This window comes from Drosophila tropicalis, unplaced genomic scaffold (assembly GCF_018151085.1).
Source record: "Drosophila tropicalis isolate 14030-0801.00 unplaced genomic scaffold, ASM1815108v1 contig_859, whole genome shotgun sequence".
NCBI lineage: Eukaryota > Metazoa > Arthropoda > Insecta > Diptera > Drosophilidae > Drosophila > Drosophila tropicalis.
Window position 1 is genome coordinate 12,391,203 of NW_027173353.1, and position 22,721 is coordinate 12,413,923.

At 37.8% G+C, this 22,721-nt stretch overlaps 2 protein-coding genes across 12 annotated transcripts; one reads left to right on the forward strand and one right to left on the reverse strand.

Moving 5' to 3' along the window:
* Positions 1–2,256: 2,256 nt before the first annotated feature.
* lgs (legless) lies at positions 2,257–11,357 on the reverse strand. Of its 5 annotated transcripts, none has more exons than XM_068296248.1 (7): positions 10,972–11,357; positions 10,545–10,904; positions 10,241–10,471; positions 9,825–9,932; positions 7,788–9,770; positions 5,976–6,202; positions 2,257–4,456 (listed from the first exon to the last, which is right to left on the reverse strand). In XM_068296248.1, the coding sequence occupies exons 1-7, from the start codon at positions 11,075–11,077 to the stop codon at positions 2,777–2,779; spliced, it is 4,695 nt and encodes a 1,564-aa protein (XP_068152349.1). In that variant the 5' UTR covers positions 11,078–11,357; the 3' UTR covers positions 2,257–2,776. The 5 variants fall into 5 exon arrangements, with proteins under 5 accessions (XP_068152349.1, XP_068152348.1, XP_068152346.1 ...); XM_068296247.1 differs by having other exon boundaries at positions 10,235–10,471; XM_068296245.1 differs by having other exon boundaries at positions 7,788–9,932; positions 10,235–10,468.
* An 848-nt stretch (positions 11,358–12,205) lies between these two features.
* Pur-alpha (Purine-rich binding protein-alpha) lies at positions 12,206–19,814 on the forward strand. Of its 7 annotated transcripts, none has more exons than XM_068297143.1 (9): positions 12,206–12,273; positions 13,097–13,268; positions 13,328–13,390; positions 14,702–14,814; positions 14,915–15,017; positions 15,396–15,529; positions 16,562–16,683; positions 16,778–16,883; positions 17,004–19,814. In XM_068297143.1, exons 2-9 carry the CDS (start codon positions 13,226–13,228, stop codon positions 17,157–17,159), a joined length of 840 nt encoding a protein of 279 aa, XP_068153244.1. In that variant the 5' UTR covers positions 12,206–12,273; positions 13,097–13,225; the 3' UTR covers positions 17,160–19,814. The 7 variants fall into 7 exon arrangements, with proteins under 7 accessions (XP_068153244.1, XP_068153243.1, XP_068153250.1 ...); XM_068297142.1 differs by having other exon boundaries at positions 12,221–12,362; XM_068297149.1 differs by having other exon boundaries at positions 12,221–12,362; positions 15,411–15,529.
* Positions 19,815–22,721: the final 2,907 nt, after the last annotated feature.

Consider the following 22,721-nt stretch of genomic DNA (forward strand, 5'->3'; position numbering starts at 1 on the left):
CAATGAATCCCCGATGAGATGTTTCTGAACTGACAGCTCACTGGCCTCTAGGAAGTAAAAACGATTTCATCCTGCAACCGATCCTAAACCAAAAATTGTCAAGATTAAATAATCAAAAAGAGGATAATGCCATCGAAATTTCGGCTCACTATACGTTTGATGACATGCAGCTTAAGGGCCAAAGGATATTTGTTGTCTTTTTTTTCCAATATTATAATATTGAACATATACTAAAGTACAAAATAAGCCATTATTAATATTTAATAGCTAAATTAAACATTTTGATGTAAAATTTCAGAGTTCATTTTTTGAATATATCTTTTTGTAGATACTAACTTTTCTAAAATAAACCACAACTTACTTTACAAGTGACCTTCAAGGGGTTCAGCAGTAGATTTAAGTATAAAATAAAAAGAAAATTAATTTATAATAGAAGTATTAATGCTTCTCCTTAAAAGCGAAGACAATGAGTTATCCATCAGTAACATTATTAAAAAAAACATTTACATTTAAACAGTTTTTATTGGACTGGCTGTGGAAATTGCTCCGTTTACTGTTTAGTGTTTTTGGTCCAGAGATTGGTTCGCGTTTTCTCACCCTTCACGATACGCCCATGCTGATGCCGCCGTGCTTCTATAAGTTCGGCACATGTGTGTACGGCCACATATGATGCGGTGCATGTGTGTCGTTCGACTCGTTCGCACATTTCATGTCCTGGAGACCTGGCTCATTTCTAGTTTGGTTGTCAGCCGTGCAAGTCTAAGGCTGTTGGCAACACGGATAACTTAATAAACTTCCAATTGTGGAGCCTGGTTGAATCTCATTCTCACTTGACCAATAGTCAATTGTCCTGGCGGGTCCGACAGAACGGAACTGGATAACTACTCTTTCTTCTAGAGCCAATATTGACATCGTGTTTCCTAATTAGCCCACCGGAACAAGTTATAACCGCAAATTGAATAACTTCTGCTTTGATATAATAATAATAAAAATAACATTTAAGTGAATACCAGAAACATGAAGTGTTTTCTTCAGTTAAAAAAAGGATACAAAGTTTTTAAAAAGTAATCAATAAACAAGGAATTTGTGGAATAAATCATAAATTATCAAGTGAATCAGTTTTGCTCAAGAAAAAATGTTTTAAATGTATTGCCTATTTGCTTTTTTCTTCATTTTGGCAAGTAAACTTGGGATCAACTTAAGTCGATCTCGACTTAGCCATCGTGGTCTGTTCCGATCTTATTGGATATTGTGAACCCATCAAGATGTGGTACAGTTTGACCCAAATTACGTACTCTCCGAGTATAATATTTCGCCAGTTCTCTGGAAAAGGAAAAAGAGTGGGCAGGTTGTCCTGGCTACACCGCACCTTAAATGTCCTTGCAGCCTTGCTAACTTCCCAACTTACGTACAAAAGAGGAGAACTTTTTGTAAAAGTGTTTCGTATTTTCAACCAATACGACCGAATAAAGAGTGCCTCCTCCGCAGAAAAGAGAAATAAAAATTTTCTTCCATTTTTTGTACATATTTTTCTCTACACCATTTTGTGTAACTCTCGGGGAGATTGCCTGGCCTGTCTTTCCCCCGTTTTTTGTTTGTTTTGTGTGTTTTTTTTTTTTTTTTTGGTTTTTCGCTTTACGTCCTTTTTTTCTCTTTTTCCTTTTTAATTCTTACGCAACTTGGGGGTGGACTCGGACGGTTTCCATTTGTATTCGATTGTGTGTATCTGTGTATGGGTGTGTATGTGTGTAAGTGTGAGTGTATTGTGTTGGACAACGCTCGACCAACCATTTCGTTCATTCGATGTTCTCACCCTCACCACGAACTGTCTCAAAAGCGGGATGGCCGAGAAGCAGGGTAATCGGGGCGGTGCAAGGCGAGACGAGGAGGAAACAACAACACGTCGCCATCAAAAAACGGGGCCAGCGTCCGAGCCAGAATAGCTTCGGACACGTTCGGCAGAATAGGAGCCGGCCGAGCATTAAGCAGCATATTAACTCATCCTCCACTGAACGAAACCGCTTGAAACCATGATGAACTTCGTTGTTTGGATACATACATACATACATCCTTTTTTTGTTTTTTTTATTATGTGTCCCCCACTTGGCTGGACAGAAGGTCATGTTGGAGAGGTGGATTGCGGTATTCTCCACTATAGATTTACTTGAACGACAGATACATAAATCAACCTCAGAGACAATAGTAAATTGTGACTAGGCGATGACTATCTAGGAGAGAATGAAAAACACTTGCGGATTGCATTAATTTTCGGGGTTTTTAATGGAAGAATTTACACGCGTGTACAGTCATCTTAACATTGGTTACATTAGAGTGGGGATTGGATTAGAGTTATAGTAATCGTAATCATTATAATATATTAGGTAAGTTAGGCAAATTATTTTACATACACTTGCTAAATTGCATTTAACACAGAGAGCAGCGTACAGATTATACAGATTATTAGAAAACTGATTGGGTATTTCTCAAGGATTTGTACATACTTGCCATGGCCATCGCCATCGAGTGGGCCCCGAAATGACGGGTTGACGGCGGCGATGGCGGTGGCAGGCGCTGGGTTGTCTAAAACACATGTACTTATATATATATATAAATATGTATATGTATGTGTGTATGCGTATATGTATGTATGCATTTTATAAAGTATGCGGATTAAAAAGCAATGCGTTGTGATCGGATCGGATCTGATCTGATTTGATTTGATCTCATTTGATCTGTTGGGATGCTCCTTGGGATCGATCGGCTGAATCAGTCGTCTCTACTTATTCACAAAGAATGCCGGATTGGGAGACAAGTTGGGGGGCATGGCAATCATGTTGCCCTGCTGCTGCATTTGCTGATGCTGCTGCTGCTGACTCCGGGTATTCGTGGCGTACAGTTGCTGCTGGAAGCTGTGGTATTGTTGGGCATACTTCAGATCGTTGGACGATGGCCCAACAAAATTCACACCGGATGCTCCATTCGGAGGTCCGCCGCCAGTGTTCATGTTATTATTATTCGGACCCATAATCGGCTGACCCTGACCAGGCCCTGGCCCTGGACCGGGTCCATGTCCTGGCATTGATTTCATGTGTTGCAGTTTCGGTTGGCCACCCTGTTGCTGCTGTTGTTGTTGTTGCTGCTGTTGTTGCTGTTGTTGTTGCTGCTGCTGTTGTTGTTGCTGTTGTTGCTGCTGCTGCTGTTGTTGTTGCTGTTGAGATGCAGCGAACATCGCTGAGCCAGGACCAGGAGCTCCCCCGAACATGGCTGACGGATCGCCGCCGCAATCTAGGCCATCCGGTGTGCCAGCATGGGGAAATTGTTGCACCTGTTGCCTATTCATACCGACAGGTGCCTGAAGACGCTGACCCATTCCCATTCCCACAGGGTGCTGCCGCATGCCGTGTGGACGCATGCCTCGAATCATTGGCGGCTGACCAACCATTCCGGGTACCATTCCCATATCATGTCCTGGCAATCCAACACCGCCAACTCCTAATGGTCCTCCGGACACCTCATCCTCCATTCCACCAACTTGGTTGCAATTTTGGAAGAAATTCATGCCGTTACCACCTCCTGGCCCAGCACCTGGGTTATTGACCATCTTGTTTTGTTGCTGTTCACTGGGCGAATTCATCATCATTGGCCCGGGACCGACACCGCCTCCAACTTGCATCATGCCACCGACGCCGCCACCTGATTCGGGACCAACTCCCACACCGCCAGCCATCTGGGGATTGGCGTAACGCTGTAGAAACTCCAGACTCGGCGGCATCCGTATGTTTCCGCCTCCATTATTGCCGTTGCCGTTATTGTTGTTACCCGGGTTGCCACCGCTATTCTGCGGCCTAACCGGCATGTACTGGATGGTGTTCGGTGTACTCGCCTTAACCTGTATGTTCGGGTTGAAGTTCGGACCAAAGTTGACTGGCATGCGTCCCATCATGCGAGCACCGGGGGGCAGGATCCCATGAAAATTGGGTCCTGACACTTGACCAGGTCCTGGACCCGGCCCGGGACCTGGCCCGGCACCCAGGCCATCGCGGATTCCACCATTGGCAGCATTTGGATTAAATTGGCCAGGTTGACCGCCAGGGCACATCTTCGGATTCATCATTCGTTGGCCACCCATTGAGTTCATCAGAGGATTCATACCCGGATGGCAGTTGCCGGGCGCGTTCATGGGATCCATGCCGGTGGGTTCCATACCCGGCAGCATTGCATGCTCCAGGTTCATGTCCACCGATCCAGCTGGACCACCACCCATCATGCCACTCATTGCCCCGGCACCGGCCGGACTGCCCACACAACTTGTCAACTGTTGCGACATTTGGGCCAGCGATGAAATGGGATCAAAGTTCTGTGCCATCTTATTTTGTGGTGGACGCTGCCCACCATTCGGATTCAACGGCATATTATCGGCTCGTCGACCAAACTGAGCAGGACCGGAGTTTTGACGCTAAACGAAAAAAAAAAGAGTTGAAAAGAAACAAAAATTGTTAACTTATATGGGATTATGTGCAATGCAATAAAGATTGGGATACACCTATGCTCATAAAAATAGGTCTTTTTTACCTAACTCCATATTTAAACTAAATTCAATAATTATTTTTGCAGACTTTAATTTTAGGGGTGGCGCTAACTAACGCTAATTCCGAATATGAAGTCTGTTTTTGTCTATCACGTCCAGATTTCATAAATTCAATGGGTTTGGAAAATAGGCACCTCAAGTTATTAAAAAATTTGTTTTTTTTTTACATTTTACAGATTTTAGACTTATTCTGTTTAACGAAATAGCTCTTGTTTTTAAACACAACTGCTTAGATGCAATAGATTATAATAATTATTTTAAATTAAAAAACAAGAAATTCTTCGATTATCTATAGCATATTTTACTCATTTCGGATAATGTTAAGTTATTCTTAAAATATTAAGGGTAAGGTTTTAAAGCCCAAAAAAAAAGTACATTTTTTGTGAAGATATATCTGGGACTATTTGTTTTATATACTTGTTGTTATCGTTGGTAAAATTTTGAGTTCTATGTATATATTTCGATCCGTGGTATCTGCTGTGGCTGTTTGAAAAAAAAAGATATTGATCATAGTCACTGTTTTCCACCGATCGTTCCTATGGGAGCTATATGATATAGTCACCCGATCTTTTTCAAATTCGGCACAGTCATTAACAGATATATTAAATTAATAAATGTTTAATTTGAAAGCAATCGCGTTAAAAGTAACGAAGTTATTAACAAATTCACTGTTTTCGACCGATCGTTCCTATGGGAGCTATATCATATAGTCATCCGATCTTGATCAAATTTGGCACAGTAGTTTATAGGCGTGGTAAACTCTCTAATATTAAGGTTCAAGAAAAGAAAGAATTTATTGAGAAAAGTCATTTTTCGTGACTTTGGCGTTTGTATGGGAGCTATATGATATAGTGGTCCGTTCCGGCTGAGATATACAACTCCTGCAGTATATACAAGCCTACATGCAATTTCAGCCGTGTAGACTTGAAAACTCGACTTAATGTTTTTTATACTCGAACAGCTTCTTAATATCTATATCTTTGTCTGTTTTATCCGATTGACTTCAAATTTTAACACAACATTCTTTAAATGCTATAGATTATCAAAATCGACATTGGGTGAGGTGACGTACAAATCAGTCGCAAAACAAACATGTATTTAATGTAAGATAAAGACGTGTTATGTTTCAAATGCATTTTAATGCATACAAATTCTGTTTCTAGTACCTAGTGTTAGAGTTGATCTAGTCGGTGATTTGGAGAAGACCTACTTGAACTATAACACTTTTGCTCTCATTCTTGAATACATTAATTAGATCGAAATAATCCGATACTCAATGTTACCAGTCGCTTAAAAAATGTTGGTTGCTCTTTGGTGAGTGGGTGACATGGACATTTCATTTGTGTGTCTTTGATTTGATTTGTGTGAGTAAAGTAAATATGCTTACCTCCATCGGTATATTGGAACTGGGTACCGGTCCCTGTCCCGGTCCAGGTCCTTTATAGGCATTCATGGCAGTGTTTGCATTGCTTTGCATATGTGGATGCGGATTAAAATTTAGACCAGGACTGGATGATGCAAACCGTCCTTCCATATTGCCTGGCTCAATTAGGTGGTTAACTGGGGAACGCGGGCGCTGTGGGCTGGGCCGTGCACCCTTTAAGCTGTTGTCTCCTACAAATTAGAATTTTTCAAACAAAATTAAAATATACAAGTAAGTATACCGTTCATTAAGTGAAGAAACTGTTACAAGTTTATAAGGCTTTCGCGTAGCATAAATTTATATCATACATACATACTATACATGTCGACATATTAAATTTGTTGGCTATAATTTGTAAAGTCCTTCGGGTATTTAAGAAAACACAGACTTGCAGCTAATCAGCTATATTTGCATGTACTTGTATATGCAAATACTGTACAGTGATAGTAACGACGTCTATAGCTTATATAGTTTTTAAGAAAATGGGTTTTGTTTATATTGTGGGCGTGAAGGGGCTAAAGTCGAACACTGTACATGCTACACAAGTCTTCATAACAAAGTTTGTGGTTCTGGCTCTTGTAGTCTTCGAGTTCTTGGTGTTCATTTGAAAGGACAGACAAACACACAAAAAAAATTCCACTTTATTGTGATTTTCTAGTTGTAAACTTTAAACCTATTAAATGTTATTTCTAAACAGAACGGCACTCGAAATATGTTCAGATAAATGACAGAAAAAGAAACAAAAATCTTTATGAAGAAACCATCTATAAAAGATGCAGCTTTAACTTTAAACATTGATCTTGCCATTTTTCCCAATTACGCTTTTTTAGTGAGTGATAAAAAACTAAAACTACCTAACTAAAAAAGGATCAGCCAAAAAACATGGCATTGACAAATCATTAAATAATCACTCTAAGGCATAGGTGTTACTTGGCTCGAACAGCCGACAACTTCTTTTCTATTAGCCGAGTCAAACAAGGCGACTGCATCAGGCTATTATTGTATTGTTACCATTAAGGATTCATTTAAAAAGTTAACAAGCCGGAATTAAAGTTACGGAAACTCTTGAAATGGTAAAATAGCTAGAGGTCTAACTTCAGCCTTAGCTTATACTGAATTAGATATCCAAACTGACGAATTTGGCACGGACAAAAAAAATAAAAAATAATAAAAGTTACATTTTTCGGCTGATTGATTTTATGGGAGCTAAATGAGACAGTGATCCGATCCGGTTGAACCCGGGATGTATCAACCCCTGCAGTATATACAAATCCACATGCAAAATTTCAGCACTGTAGCTCGGACAGACGGACGGACATGTCTTAACTCTTCGTGCTGATCAAAAATATATGTTATTTATATGGTCGGAGATGCTTCGTTTTCTGATATTAGTATATCCTTTCTGTAAGGGTATAAATATACCTACATTTATATATGTATGTATATATAATGATAAAATTTGGGTCCCAATACTCAGATCGGAAACGAATTTTTCTAAAAGAGATTGGCGGTCAAATGGTTGGCAATTTGAGTATCTGAATATCTAGACAGTTTAACAAAGCACAGCAAGAAAGCGATGGAACACGATCATCGCTAAAGATTATTGCTTAAGTATTTGAAAGATGTTTATAAGAACCATATCTAATTAAGAATAACCCATGTATCTCTTTGGATTCAAATATTTGTCAACAAATTTGTTTATATTATAAAACGGAAAAGTAAGGGAAACAAAGGAGTATCATAAACAACAATAGTAATGATTTGCCAAGAACTCACCTGCGTTGGATGTGGGCTGGTTAAAGTTGTCCAACTCCTTGGGAGACATGTGAGAGAGTGGTGTACTGGGATTGCTGTTCATGTGATTCATGACGGGTCCGGTGCTGCCCCCACTTCGATTCCGATTTGCGTTCGGCATTTGATTTGGGTTCGAATTCGGATTCGATGGGGACGGTGCATCTGTTTGAAAACAGTTTTTCGATGTGGCGTTAGGAGGACCAGATGTGGATGTGTTGTTTGTCGATGACGGACCCATACTGGAGTCCATGCTGGGCGAGGCAATTGACGGTAGCCCCAAACCAGCTGCAGCAGTGCGGGGAGAGGGCAGAGAAAGATTGTTGGGACTGGAGGGATTCGGGGACTGTATGGCAATCGGTACCGAGGCGGATCGCTGAGTGGGATGATACGGTGGAGGAGGTCCTTGCACATTGGCCCCCCTCATGCCGGGTGCATTGGTGGCCTGTGCGGGTCCCTGATTCGCCGTATTGCTGCCTGGCCCAGGTTGCTGCTGCCCCGCCATCGATCTAGTCTTGCCCCCTTTAAGGCGCTCCTCGAAGAACTGTTGTTGAATTTTTGACCATTCCATCTGAGCCATTCCACCTTGCGGGGGCATGGAGCCATCTTTGGGAATATCCGATCCGGCGTTTGGACCCTGTCCTCCTGGTCCCATGATTCCCACGCCGCAGCTCGTGTTCCCAAACGGACCTAGCAGGTCGGGTGGTGAATTTGCCAGCAAATTGCCGTTTGGAGCTGGCATGTTACTATTGATCGTTCCTCCTGTTCCAACTACTGGTCCTGCACCGGGCAGGCTATTCTTTGGACCATTGCACGACATAACAGATCCTATTTCAGCCATTACGTCGCCCGGAAGGAGCACATCGTCGCCCAATCCTGGCACAGCTCCCGGGCCCGAACCGGGTCCTTGGCCCGCACCCGGTCCTGACCCCGTCATGTGCTCTTGCTTCATATGCATTTGTCTCATTTGGGGATTTATTGCGCCACCCACTCCGCCCGCACCAGGCATTCCCATCATCTGGCCACCAACTCCACTATCGTGCTCCGGAAACAAAAATTGATTCATTTTCTTGAGTTTGGCTAATTGCTCCTCTCGATGCTGTCGCTGTTGCGGTGTCAAATTTTCATCCGGCACTTTGACGCCCTGAAGGGAAATTATGTTGCTTTCATGCTGGGACAGGCTGAGACCCAGATCGTTGCACTTGCCCTGTCCTTGTCCTTGACTATGTCCTTGTCCTATGTCAACTCCAGCTGCCTCTAATAGTTTCATGGCCTGCGCCTCATTCGTAACGTTTCCAACCTCGAGATTATTACGACTGGCTGGAGCTCCACCATTCCCGGAACCTCCGGTCCCGCTACCGCTGCCGCTCTCCCAGCACATAAGATCATTCTCATTTACCAGAGGATCGGGCTGATCGGGGAAAGAGCCTCCCGAACCAGGACCAGCGTTTCCAATTGTGTTTCGTTTATTGTTGTCAGATGGATTAAAGTGTGATTTCGGTCCTGAGCCACCTTGTGGTTTCTGTTGCGGCTGCTGAAGGATCTTTGATCCCATATTAGGCCCAGACGTACAGCTAGATGCGGCTCCTCCTGCTCCTGCTCCAGGTCCGCCACCAACTCCTCCCATCCACGGCATTCCCAGAGAGTTTTGCCGCTGCAGCTTATTCATCTTCATTGGATTCTTCATGAAGAAGTCTTCAAGAAAACTCTTTGTCGCTGGTTGAGTGCAATGATAGGCAATAATAGTCTGAAATTGACCACTTAGTACCGATTCAGCACCTTTATTCGCCAGTTGAGTGGAGAAGACAAATATATGATTCTGCTGCTGCATGTAATCCAAACAGTTACCCATGCCCAGGCCAGAACCAGAGCCCGATGGCATGAAATTTCCTGATGGAGCACCTCCTGGTGGAACTGGAATCGAGCCCTGCCCGGGGCCGTGTGATGCATTCATTCCATGAGGTCCCCCTGCAGATACATTGCCACTTGGAACTGGAGCATTACAATTGTTCGAGGACTCACTCATCATGTCCGATCCTAGTTGGCCAAGGCCAATATCATCACTGCTGAGGCCCATGGATAATTGCGTCTTTTCGCTGCTGGGATTACCGGGAATTACCTCCATTTTCACTATATTAGTTTAAGAGAGAGGAATGATTAATATAACTTTCACATCACAATCTCTCGGATGAAAGACTTCTCAAATTGATAAAATCGTAACCAACAACTAATAATTTCGAGTTGTTTAGAAAGCTAATGAATTAATTGAAGATTATATCTTAAAGTAGGTTTAAGCTTGTCTTCAGACGTAAAATTTATAAATTTTTTCTTTTTACAAAAGAATACCAGGACAAATTGTTGTCCAGCGCGTTTGTAAACTTTTGGAAAATGTGATTTCAGAATAAGAAAAATTGAGATGAACGGAAGCGAACCTTTACCTGGTGTGACTGATCTGTCCTGGGCTGATCCAGATGTTCCACCAATGGATCCAAATCCTACTGGTGACATATTTGGCGACAGATTATCCTCCTTTTTTAAATTCACTAAGCCACCTAGAATATCAGGGGGTTCCTCTTTGATAGCAACGGATGCTCCCGAACCCGTACACGAAGTTGACCCAGATCCAGCTCCAGAAATCGAATTTTTTGCTTTATTGCCAGTCTTCTCTGCTAACAAACAGATTCCTTCGATTATTTAATATCTCGTTTGGCGAAATGAACATTTTATATCCATCCCACTTACCCGTATCTTCTTCGTTGGCACAGATCTTTTTTGCCAGCTCTTGCTCTTGCTGAGCCATATCGGTTTCACCCATTGCATTTGGATTTGAATGCTCGTTAGAGGTGGCATTGGTGTTTGGGGAAGCAGCTAGGCCAGCCATCGAATTAACGCTGCTCGATGAGTTCTGTCTTAGCATTGGTGCTGACGTTACAGTCCCAGCTCCTGACGATGACATTACCGTAGTCCCATCGGCCGAGCCGGGAATATTTGTATTTCCACTTGCCATTGTGTTATCCTTAATATTACTACTCGCAGAGCCATTTTTTCCATTCGTTTCATCTGATCCCGACATCGATCCTATAGGCATTGTTTTCGATTGGTCTGAAATGGAATGAGGATTTTTAAGTGTTCACATCGCGTACATACTAGACATTATTTGTTTTTCTACCTGGTGATAGAGTGGATTGGCTAGTTTTGGAATTGGGCGAATTGCCGCTCCCGTTCCCAGCTTCGGCCTGGGGCGGGCTACGGCTGCCTGGCGTGCTTGTGGACATATGGACAGGCGATTCTGGCCAGGCCACTACAGACCCTGGTCCATCCAAGTCCGATATCGATTCCGATTTCAATTCCAAATGTGAACAAAAGGGGCGAGGGCAGGAGGATATACCTCGAAACCGGAGTGCAGAACAACTCTAAATCAGAGCATTCGCTCTGCTCTCTTCTGCGGAAGCGAACGCCTAATTATGTGTGCCAATTAACTTGCCAAATAATTAATTTCTTGCCAGCAGCAGCGTTTTCTTCTTAGCGTCTCGCGATGTATCTATATTTATCGAGTATCGGTCGTAAGGGGTTTACACTATTGTGCGTTTCTTATCGAGTATGTCATCGGTTACAAAACCAGGAATGGGGTGTTTACACTAGGCCATGTATTCATTATGACTTTTCGTTTTAAAATTGCATAAAATATATTTATTTTTAATTTAATTTAATGGAATACACATTAGTATTTCATATATGAGAGAATCAAAAACTATTATAAAATTTATTGCTTGAGTGTTATTTTTATTTTTTCTTTCAAACTATATAATTTTTATGCTATAACTTAATTTTTTTTTGCTTTAAATCGATCATTTGGATGTTATCCAATGATTTAATAATTTCTAATTTAAATATAAAATGCTTAACTTGCTCATATATCTGTTTCTATTATCTATTTCTATCTCCAATGATATTACTAGATGTTAATTAAAGGAATCATTATATTCCGTCCCTGATTTTATTTATTTGTACTAGTGATAATCCATAAAAGCACGATAGGCAAATCTGCTCTAAACGCAAACGCAGCTGTAGTGTAAACACACCATTAGTGTTAGACAATGAAAGTGAAAATAATGATGGCAAATACATTAATAATGCCCTAATGGCACTAGTTTTATGCCGGTATATTCAATTAAAATTCAATTTAAATGAGAGAGTTGAAAAACAGTCGAACTTTAATACTGTGTGATGTGCACATTTACAATAAAAATATACTGTTGTTTTTTCTCTTTGTTTTTTTTACTTGGTGGTTTACCTTGTGATTTCGCAAAATGTGATTTACGAGCAAACAATAGCTGAACTGCCTCTGGTCACACTTTCCCATTATAGTGTCAAAAAAATCTTCTGCCAACACTGAAAGAAAGTAAAAAGAAAGTTGAGCTGAATTGTTTGCGCGTTGGGTTGTTTTGCTGCATTTGTTGCATCTACATTCGTATGCACTTTTCTAATACATTCAAATCTAGTTGAATACAAACAAATGTGTCCGAGTTATAGAAATCGATGATAATGAAATAGTACTATGTGTGTATTTACGGGGATGTGAACAGGGACGGATGACAGTTTTTTTTCCGAGGGGTGGAAAAAGTGCAAGTTTTTAACAGACGTACAGCGAAACGTGGTTAATAAATTGTGATTACCTTGTGCAAAATATTTCCATAGGAAGACTCTATATTCTGTGCAACATAGCACTCGTGATGTAAAAGTTTTAAAGACTTTTGTACCCCCAAAACGATATATTTGATCCGTCCCTGAAATTATACGTACGTCGTACTACATACAGAAACTAGGCAAAATTAGAGCAGCAGTAAAGTAGAATTAATCAAAAAGAAACGAGTTAAACAAAATTTACTTTAATATTTGAGTTTTTGGTGAAGAATTTCATCGGACAAGTACATATGTATATGTACATACATACATACTCGTGCATACATAAGCAACCATGCACATACATATTTGTGTGTGTACATATGCATTACCAATGTGCACATGTGTGTATGCATGTACATACATACATATGTATATAGACTTTCAAGGTTTTTGCCAGAGCAGTTAAATTGAATCGAGTAATAGAACGAGGGAAGGTGGAAGGAGTTAGCACTTCCAGATGATGTTGATGCATATGGATGGCACAGCATTTTGGTCATGTTGATTGATTATTCTCATAATAAATTGCAACCTATAACAAAGCTGCACAAACGGCACAAACCAAAATAATTATTTCCATAAAAACATCTCCATCTCTTTCTCCCCAACAGCTGACAAAAAAAGTTGCAAGGCCAAGGAGCTGTCCAATTCGATCTGATCAGAGTCCAGAGAAGAAGGGAAGAGGAAGAGGTAGAGGCTAGGGCTAGGTTGCACACATTTGCCATAGAAGGAAATTCGTAATGTCTGATCTTGGAAGCGGTGACGAAGGCATTTCAGGATCAAGTATGTATATTCCTCCAATGCAATCTCACTTAGATGTCAATGACAATGTCTCGTTCCAGAATATAATGCTAGCACTATGGAAGGTTCCTCCAATAGAAATGACTTCGACTCCACTGGGAAAGGTAAGCAGGATGTTGCAAAATAAATTATATTCTTGTAGTTAGTAAATGAAAGCGATCGAAATATGACCATAGGCAAACTTTCCATTAATAGAAATCAATTTTAACTTATTTTTAAGACATAAAAAATCAAATAATCAAGTTGTCAATAAGGAACAGTTTTTCTCAGTTAGTTCTATTAAAAGCTGAACGTGTTGATTAAATTCATGATTAGCTGCTTATTAGTTATCCTTTAATACTCCCTTTTTTTACTTGCCAAATTTGGGGGTATCAGGACGAAAATAGAGTCAAATAATTTCAATGAAAGTCTGTAAAGTACATCTCGGTCTTTCGTAATTTAAGCAACCCAGAGTTGAGTTTCGAAATACTAAGAAAGCATCAAAAGTGCTTAGCTTTTGAAGGGCTGCGAGCTATGTTAGGACAGATACGAATGCAATAAAAATAGGACCAAAAAGCGGTTTTTGTTGAACGAAGACACAAAATTGCGTACCATTTTTATTTATATTTTTCAAATGTTTTTTATTTCAAAAGTAAATAATTTTTAATGCAATAAAGGAGACATTTCCTTTCTACATATATATTTATGTATATGTTCTTGCTCAGCGTATTCATGTCCATTAAGAGCGTGAAGTTAATACGTACTATTAACTTCACGCTCTTAATTAGAAATAATATGAAATGGGGTCTATCCGTGAGATGACGGTTTATTGTGCTTGTTTTAAGACATGAAAAAAACTACGTATCTTTTCTGCAGTATTCTGCTCCAACTCATAGCCATTCAGGAGCTGAACATATTCTGAAGTAGAAGAACGATCAGATAAGTCGTTTTCAAGATATCATCTTAACGAAAAGATCCAGTGCAGTATTTTAAAATTTGTTACCCTCTCAAGCTTTTTATAACGTAATTAAGATTATGTTTGGCAAATCGGATCACTATAACTTTCCAAACCTGGCAGAAGCCAAGAAGAATCTGGTTTAAAGTTTGAATCCAGATTAATCAGTCCGCCAGAATTGGTTTGACTAACCGAATGACTTTTTTCCAATGATCACAAACAGTTTTCCGTGTATGGAAAATCGTTCTTTTCTTTAATTCGTGAGTAAAAAAAATCAAGGTATTTTCTCATATCGCTTTTTATTTTATTCGGATATAAAAGTAAAACAAAAAGTATGTAAAGTATTTCAAAAAGAACCAATCTATAGGGTTGTTTATGTATTTATAATCAAGCATTTTTCTGTTTTTGAGGTTTTTAAGAGAGGGCAATGAATTGATCATTTAAAGGCTAATCATTTAATTTTGTTTTCGTAATCTTTTAGCAGGCAGCGCCGTGGAACAGGAGTTGGCCACAAAAATGCTTCAAATACAATCAAAACGATTTTACCTGGATGTAAAACAAAATCGTCGAGGACGTTTCATTAAAGTTGCTGAGGTAACCCATCCATGACTGCGCGTTTTCTTATGTTTTTCCTTTAGAGACAAAACAGAATTGGCATCCACAAATCTGACAATTCATTTGATTTTCTATTCAGATTGGCGCTGATGGCAGACGTAGTCAAATATACTTGGCGCTTTCGACTGCCGCTGAGTTTCGCGACCACCTTTCGTCGTTCAGTGATTACTATGCTTCTTTAGGTATGGATTTTTGTTGTGCTCTTGCAGATTAGCGCAAATTCCACACGATTTTAAGTTGCCCTAGTGACTGACATTGATTCTCTTGTATATTGTAGAAAAATTGTTCAATTGAAAATGCTAATAATGTGAAATTCAAAATGTTAGCAACTTTGATTAGCTAATTGTTAGATCAAAAGTTTGTTTTCAAATATTTTGAATGACATTTTACTTATAGTTTTTGGCATTATTTGTATACATATTTTATTTGCGTAGGTTTTAATTTTGTCTTTGTAAATGCGCTTTTATGTCTGCAAGGGTACTTTGTCCTCGGCTTGCCGAAACGGACATTTGTTTTTAGTTAGATTTCTTTGAATTAATAATATAATTATTAACAATAAGCTGGTCAAAACACAGGCCCTCCAAACACAGACAATTTACCGGAGGATGGTAAATTAAAATCCGAGATGATGATCAAGGATAATAGAAGATATTATTTGGACTTAAAAGAGAATGCTCGTGGACGTTTTCTTCGGGTAAATCAAAACAAATATACACACATAAACTTTTATATTGCACTCTATACCGGCTCTTGCCCGTGTTAATCACATTCGCCTTCCGCTAAAACATCACATGCATACTTTAATTATATTTTTAAAACAAGACGACATATTATTTCAGTACATATTTATACCCTTGCAAAAAGGGTATATGTATTAAATTTGGTCAGAAGTGTGCAACGCATAGAAGGGAGGATTTCCGACCATATAAAGTATATATATTCTTATCAGCATGACGAGACGAGTTCATATAGCCATGTCCGTCCGTCTATCTGTGCGTCCGTCTGGATCAACGCAAACTCCTCCTAAACCGTAAGAGCTACAGAAATTTTGAAATTTTGCATGTAGGCTTTTTTATACTGCAAGGGTTGTATATCTCCGATTCAGCCGGATCGGACCACTTTATCATATAGCCCACATACACATACGGTAAAGTCACGAACAGTGACTGTTTTTAATAATTTCGTTATTTTGAGAGCTATTGTCGTAAAATATTAGTAAGCTTATTACCCTTATAAACGACTCTGCCAAATTTGATCAAGATCGGGTAACTATATCATAAAGCTCTCATAGGAACGATCGGTCGAAAACAGTGACTTTTGCCAATAACTTCTTTACTTTTTACGCGATTGCTTTCAAATTAAACTTTTTCAGTTTTATGTATCTGTTATCTGTGCCAAATTTGATCAAGATCGTAAATTGTAAGCCGTAGACTTAAAGAATCCCTTTAAAACGTTTTTCCACGTTTAAAGGCCATAGGGAAGGAAAGAGTAACAAAAAACTTGCAAGGGTATACAAACTTAGACGCGGTCGAAGTTAGCCCCTGCCCTCTGGTTTTGCTTTTCAATGGTAAAGAGATGAAGTTGTGGCTAAATTCTCTCAATTATTAAGTTACGAGTACATACATAAGTATTAAAAGTGAGGATAATTAAATTGCAAAATATTAAACAAATATTAAATGAAAACTGTAATGAATAGATATTAAAATTGTTACAATTATCATTTCAGGTCTCTCAGACTATTACAAGAGGTGGTCCTAGATCTCAAATAGCATTACCAGCTCAAGGCATGATAGAATTTCGTGACGCGTTGACAGATTTACTCGAAGAGTTTGGGTCGAATGATGGCGGGTGAGTAATCTATTTAAAACTGAAAATCCTATTTGGGTATAGCATTCATTTTTTGTGCAAAATTATAAGTTGAATTTTTTGTTTACTTTTGCAGATTCAAAGGCGAATTGCCAGAGGAACGTCACATGAAGGTTGATAACAAGAACTTTTATTTTGACATTGGGCAAAACAATCGCGGAGTTTATATGCGTATAAGTGAGGTATTTATGACCAATGAGATTTGGTGACATGGTGACCTCATCGCTATCTTTTCATTATGATTTTTTAATTTCGATGTATTGAAATTTTAATAACATTTTAAAATTCACTCTCGTTGGCAGGTTAAAAACAATTTTCGAACTTCGATAACTATCCCTGAGAAGTGCTGGACACGCTTTCGTGATATTTTTAATGATTATTGCGACAAAATGAAAAAATCGTCCGATTCAATCACTGCCGATAATAATCTACCGACAACTGCAAATAGCCTAAAATAAACTGGATGGCGAGGATACGTGATTTCAGCAATTATGATAGATAATGCACCATATATATTGTAAACAAATGTAATGAAATGCTGTTTTTATTTCTGCCCTCAAATCGAAACAAAACATACCGAACCTGAATTTTAAATTTCCAAAGTAGGAATAGCGTAAGCTTGTCGGCTTTAATTGGAAATTCGTAAACGTCCAAGACGGATATATTACACGGCAATAGACCCTTGACAACTTGTTTGTGTTTGAGTGCGCAAACTAAAACAGCTTAAATACTAACATATATATATGCACCCACATGACTCGATTCGATAACAAACATGGCTTTGCATATCTGTTTACATCATCGGATGCATGTGTGTGAATATATGTGTGTGGTACATACATATATTTATTTATAAACATATATATATTGTAGCATTTAGCAAATAACGAACGTATTAGTAATTTTTAATTTTGCCCCATTCTAATTTATTAAATTAACTAACAGTTTAATGTTAAATAGGGGTAATATATGCATATATATATATATATATATATATGTTTATAAATATATATATGTATGTATATGAAGATACACATATAAGTATATGCAATTAGATACATAATCTATTGGATCCTTTTATCACTCTCAGCTTATGTTGCAATAATTATGTTAATTGCTCATACTGAGGACAAACATTCAAATCGGGGAGTGCAACCGACAACGGCCAATTGTTCTTTGTTATAATTTTCTTGTTTTCTCTTTTAAATTCATTTTTCAAAATCTTATCCGTAACGAATACAGAAACCATATATTTCAGTCAGTTAATGATTCGTATTTTAATACAAAAGAAATTTGGTTTCGGTTAGTTTGAACATACTCTATGAAGTGTTCAATCCCATCGGCTGAATTTGATATATTCTTCGGCCTTGCGGTTGCATTCCTTGTCCCAAATATATATGATATGGCATTGTTCTGAGGAGTGGTTAAAAATCTGTTTAATGTATATGGCTCTATGGACCAATAACGCCCACAGAATTGGAGAATGCCGTATTTTGACTATTGTTAATGTCGTATTCTTGTGTTTTGCTAGTTGCTAGTTAAGTATGAGGACGGATAGATCGAGAACTAGAAGAAATGAGAATCATCACACCACTTCGTAGTCGATGCATCTCGTATAGTCTAATTCAGGTTGATGTAATTTGAAAATTTTATAGTATATATGTACGTTACAAATTGTTAAAGCTTCTAGAATTAATAATAAGCGGGGTTGTTTTGGGTTCCGATTTACAATTCCCCCGAAAAATTTCCACGGTCTTATTTGTAACTATTATTAACATACATGAGTCTCAAATCGGACAAATGTTTTCGATAAAATAGATAATAAGCTTCTAGGTCGAAATTAGAAAACAATTTTAACTCTTCAAAAAAAAAAAAGAACTCATGAATTTTTCGGAGGAATTACAAATCGGAAGTCCGAACAAACCTGAATATGTTACACATTACTACTACTAAAAACGTTTATAAAACAAAAGTTTCAATGTGATCACGTAGAATAAAACTTACTAGGTACGATGCATAGCAAAATAAAAACTAAACTCGAAGCGCAAGTAAAGTCACCGCAGTCACCGAACATTTCAATACACCGAAATGAATGCAGAATAAGAGGAATAAAGGACAACGCCAATTCCAACTAGAGCCAAGATTTATGTGTATTATAATATGTACTATATTTGTGGTTAGTCGATTCCATTTGCCTCTGCGGTGCTTATGCGCGCGCTTGTACATATATCAAAGCCAATATATGTGTATGTATATGTATTGGAATGGTATTGAACACGAAGAACAACCAGAACAAATTATTTAGTGTTAAACTGTTATGTATCAGATTTAGATTTCAGCTTAGTCAATGCAAACTACCTACATCTATCCTCCTCCCGATAAAGTGTTTATTATTATTAAAGATAACGATGAAAAGGCAAATTAATAACTAAAACGGGCGCTACTTCATTACACACAAAATAGTTGTTATACAAGCAAGATAGAGATTTCCATCTACACAATATTTTTAATATCAACACGTTCATTCAGTGTTCCAGTGGCGGATATATACATATATACAGGCAAAGCAAAGTATGAATTTTCGACTTTAAAAGAAAAAATTTTTATTCATAAAAATGGCATGGAAAACAATTTCGTCCATTACAAATTAAAATTTCCTTATTGCCAATTTCAAAGTATATATTGTGTTTATAATTCCCCATCCCCGTTAATCCCCGTCTGACAAGGACTATCGTTCTGTATAGACAAAAGATCTACCTGTCGAAGGACAACGACACATCAGCATTTTGCTTTTATTTGTTAAGAAACACGCAGATAAAATACCAAAAATTTGTTTTTATTCTCGTATCCGTCACTCCCAATCTAACAATTTACAGACATACAACTTACCTGGTAATACATAAGCAGCAGCAAAAACAATTTAAAATGATCATGATACAGTTAAATACATACATATGTATACATATATATGAAAGATACAAATACACTTAGATTATCTTTGATGTTGTTTGGCAAGCATGCATACAATACATATGTATATTAATAATTTTAAGAATTTTGTGAAGGTAATATGGAAAATAAAGTTGAATTTAATGCGAACTCCAACAACAAAAGGCAAAGGCAAGTTGTGCTTTATTAGTTGACAGGACATTTTTTTGGTATGTAGTTATCAAACCCCTAGCAATTATAATAGGGTATGTTACCAGGCTAACATTTGTTGATCTCCTCGGTGGATTTTGTCAGATCTAAAGGATGAAACTCTCTAGTCATCGATCTCAATCAAAATGCATTTATCTACGAATGGAGAGTTTCAACTTTTTGATTGTAAAGGAAATGCGACTTTTAAAAAGCACGTAGTAATCGAATTATAATGCTTCATCATTCCACAAAATTGAAACTTCCAATCCGAATAACAAAAAGACTCCGATCCCAAAAATACAGACGAAAATCAATACCCTGGTGCAAAAGAAAATTTAAAAGTTTTGGAAAGATCTGAACCTAAACTAGTAAATAAAAGCATTTGAAGGAAGCTTATCAGATTTGAACACAGGATCAAAGAGAATATGATTTCTGAGTACTTACTAAATTTTATGTGATAGACTCGGCATTTCGTACAGAGCTGCCTCCTGTTTATCTTCATTCCTATATAAGGACATTGGTTATCTGATGAATATTGAGAATATGTTAAAATGACCAATTGGGAAACCCACTTAATGAAATGATTTTAAATAAAATTAATTTTTTGGGTTTTCAACTGAACTGAATAAATATTTGATTTCCAAGAAATGTACTGATAATAAACTGAAATTTGCATAGCGGAATTGTTGGAAATGTATAAAAGATAAGACCGCATTTAATCAGAAGAGAACTTTCAAAGACACGAAAATAATGAGTGTCATAGGTTAAATTGTTAAATATATTATGTACATAAATTATACAGAGACGGAGCCAGAGGGTCCGGTCCCCCCGAAATTTGACACTTTAGACTCCTTTTAGCACACACCATTTGAACTTTTAGAAATTTTACAGTTGTGCCAATCCTAGCGTAAAAACAAATGGTTTAGATTTTGTTTTATTAATCACTTATTGAAAAGTGGAATCCACCCACCCCAAAAAAAAATGTATTTCTAGATCCGTCCATGTTTTTCGAATTTCTTTATAAACACTCACAATAAGTGCCCGTTTTGACTAATGTCGATTGGATTCTTGTGTGCTTCACTTCTCATCGACAAGATGAAGATTTTCATTATACTTGTGATGCTAATTACCATCCAAAACGGGATGAAAATTCTCGTTTTATCGAACAAAGTCGAGAACCCGTCGTTAATGAGTGTTTTTGAATATATTGAAAAGTGCGAAAAAACGTTTATAGTCGGAGAAAATAACAACTTAACCTTATTTTTGGGTTTAAGTGGAGCCGGTAAATCGACAGCTATCAAACTTTTAACTGATAAACATTTAAAGGCGAAACGAACTGGACCCGGAAAATTTATTTTCTCCGACAATAATAAAAGAATTGGTGAAATTACTGGCGTATCAAAGACTTCTTTGCCGGAAATAATTGAAGATCGCGTCAACGGGCTGACATACGTTGACAATCCTGGCTTTGAAGACACGAGAGGTGTGTTGTCCGATATCGGGACGACATACTTTATAGACAAGCTGCTGAAGAAATCCCATTCGATTAATTTTGTATTTGTTGTGAATGCATGGTCTGTGGAAACTACTGGAGGGCAACGAAACGAGTTTCTTAATTTTCTAAGGCAAATAACCAGTTTGATGAAAAATCCAGAAAAATATCGGAATGCAATCGCGTTGCTTGTAACAAAGGTCGACAATAACCGAGAAGAAGGGATGTTAATTCCGGACTCTGAAATCGTTACGGAAGTTTCGAAATTTTTAAACCAAACTCTGATTGGGCTGCAGGAGAAAAACGATGAGCGCGAAACGGGAATGGTTGTGATAGTGGAAAGTTTATTAACCAATGCCAACGATAGAATCGCCATATTTCGGAAACCAGAAAGCGCCGGAGAAGTGAAAAATATGCCGACTTTCCTATTTGAAGCCCAACGATTAACCACAATAATTAAAAATATGCCATTAATTGAAACAAATGAACAGGACTTTTTCTACACACTTTCGGATAAATCCCAAAATCTTGTTCGCGATGACATTGACAATATCGACAATGATATATTGGAAAAAATGTTGGATTTCATTAATGGAATTAAACAGTTTTATGAAACGAAAGAGAATGGAATTTGCCCAATGCAACAATTTTATAATGATATAAATCTGGCATTATCCACATTTAATACAACATCGATGAATAAATATGACAATATTGTCTTGGGCGTAGATGCGTTTATTTCAAGTGCTTTAAAATTGAATTTTAATTTTGATAAAAAAGACAATATTATGACTTATTTAAAACTAAATACTTTTTTAAAAAAATTAATTAATGACAATCGCACAATGATTTCAATGCAAACGACTATCAGAAATCAAATCGAAGAATTGCTAAAATATTTGTTTGAAACAGAAATATGGTATAAATTTTGAATAGATTTATACGAAGTTTTAACGAAAACCGATGCTGATAATTGGCATATATTGGCCAATAAGGATTATGCGGCTGAAATGTCAAAAAAAGGCTTCCTACAATTTTTGGGAACACTTCAAAATGAAATGATATGTAACAGATTGAAAAACATGCAACGCATAAGTCTTAGTAATATCCAAAAATTTATTTTGTTGAAAAAACATTTCTTGGATTATGAAATACATGGCAATAACATCAATTGTAACAATGGCATATTCAGAGTAAAAGGATACAACATAAGGATTGGTCAAGTTATTGCGTATTCGTGTTGGAAACATGCTAATCGAATTGAGATAATTGCCTTGAATCGAATATATTTTGACACTGATACCTTCATAGAAGACAAAGATGTACAATTTTCTATAATCGCTCCAATCTGGAGAGTAGAAAAAAATGTGTCAATAGACTTGAAGGGATT

Bases quoted from the DNA above. Each gene is read 5' to 3' on its own strand.
- lgs (XM_068296244.1), bottom strand. From the start codon at position 11,077: ATGTCCACAAGCACGCCAGGCAGCCGTAGCCCGCCCCAGGCCGAAGCT. The intron at 9,933-10,234 runs GTTCGCTTCCGT...AAACTAATATAG, and splicing joins ATCAGTCACACCAGGTAAAG to TGAAAATGGAGGTAATTCCC. The intron at 6,203-7,787 runs GTGAGTTCTTGG...TCTAATTTGTAG, and splicing joins CCAGCCCACATCCAACGCAG to GAGACAACAGCTTAAAGGGT.
- Pur-alpha (XM_068297143.1), top strand. From the start codon at position 13,226: ATGTCTGATCTTGGAAGCGGTGACGAAGGCATTTCAGGATCAA. The intron at 15,530-16,561 runs GTAAATCAAAAC...TTATCATTTCAG, and splicing joins CTCGTGGACGTTTTCTTCGG to GTCTCTCAGACTATTACAAG. The intron at 16,684-16,777 runs GTGAGTAATCTA...TTACTTTTGCAG, and splicing joins TTTGGGTCGAATGATGGCGG to ATTCAAAGGCGAATTGCCAG.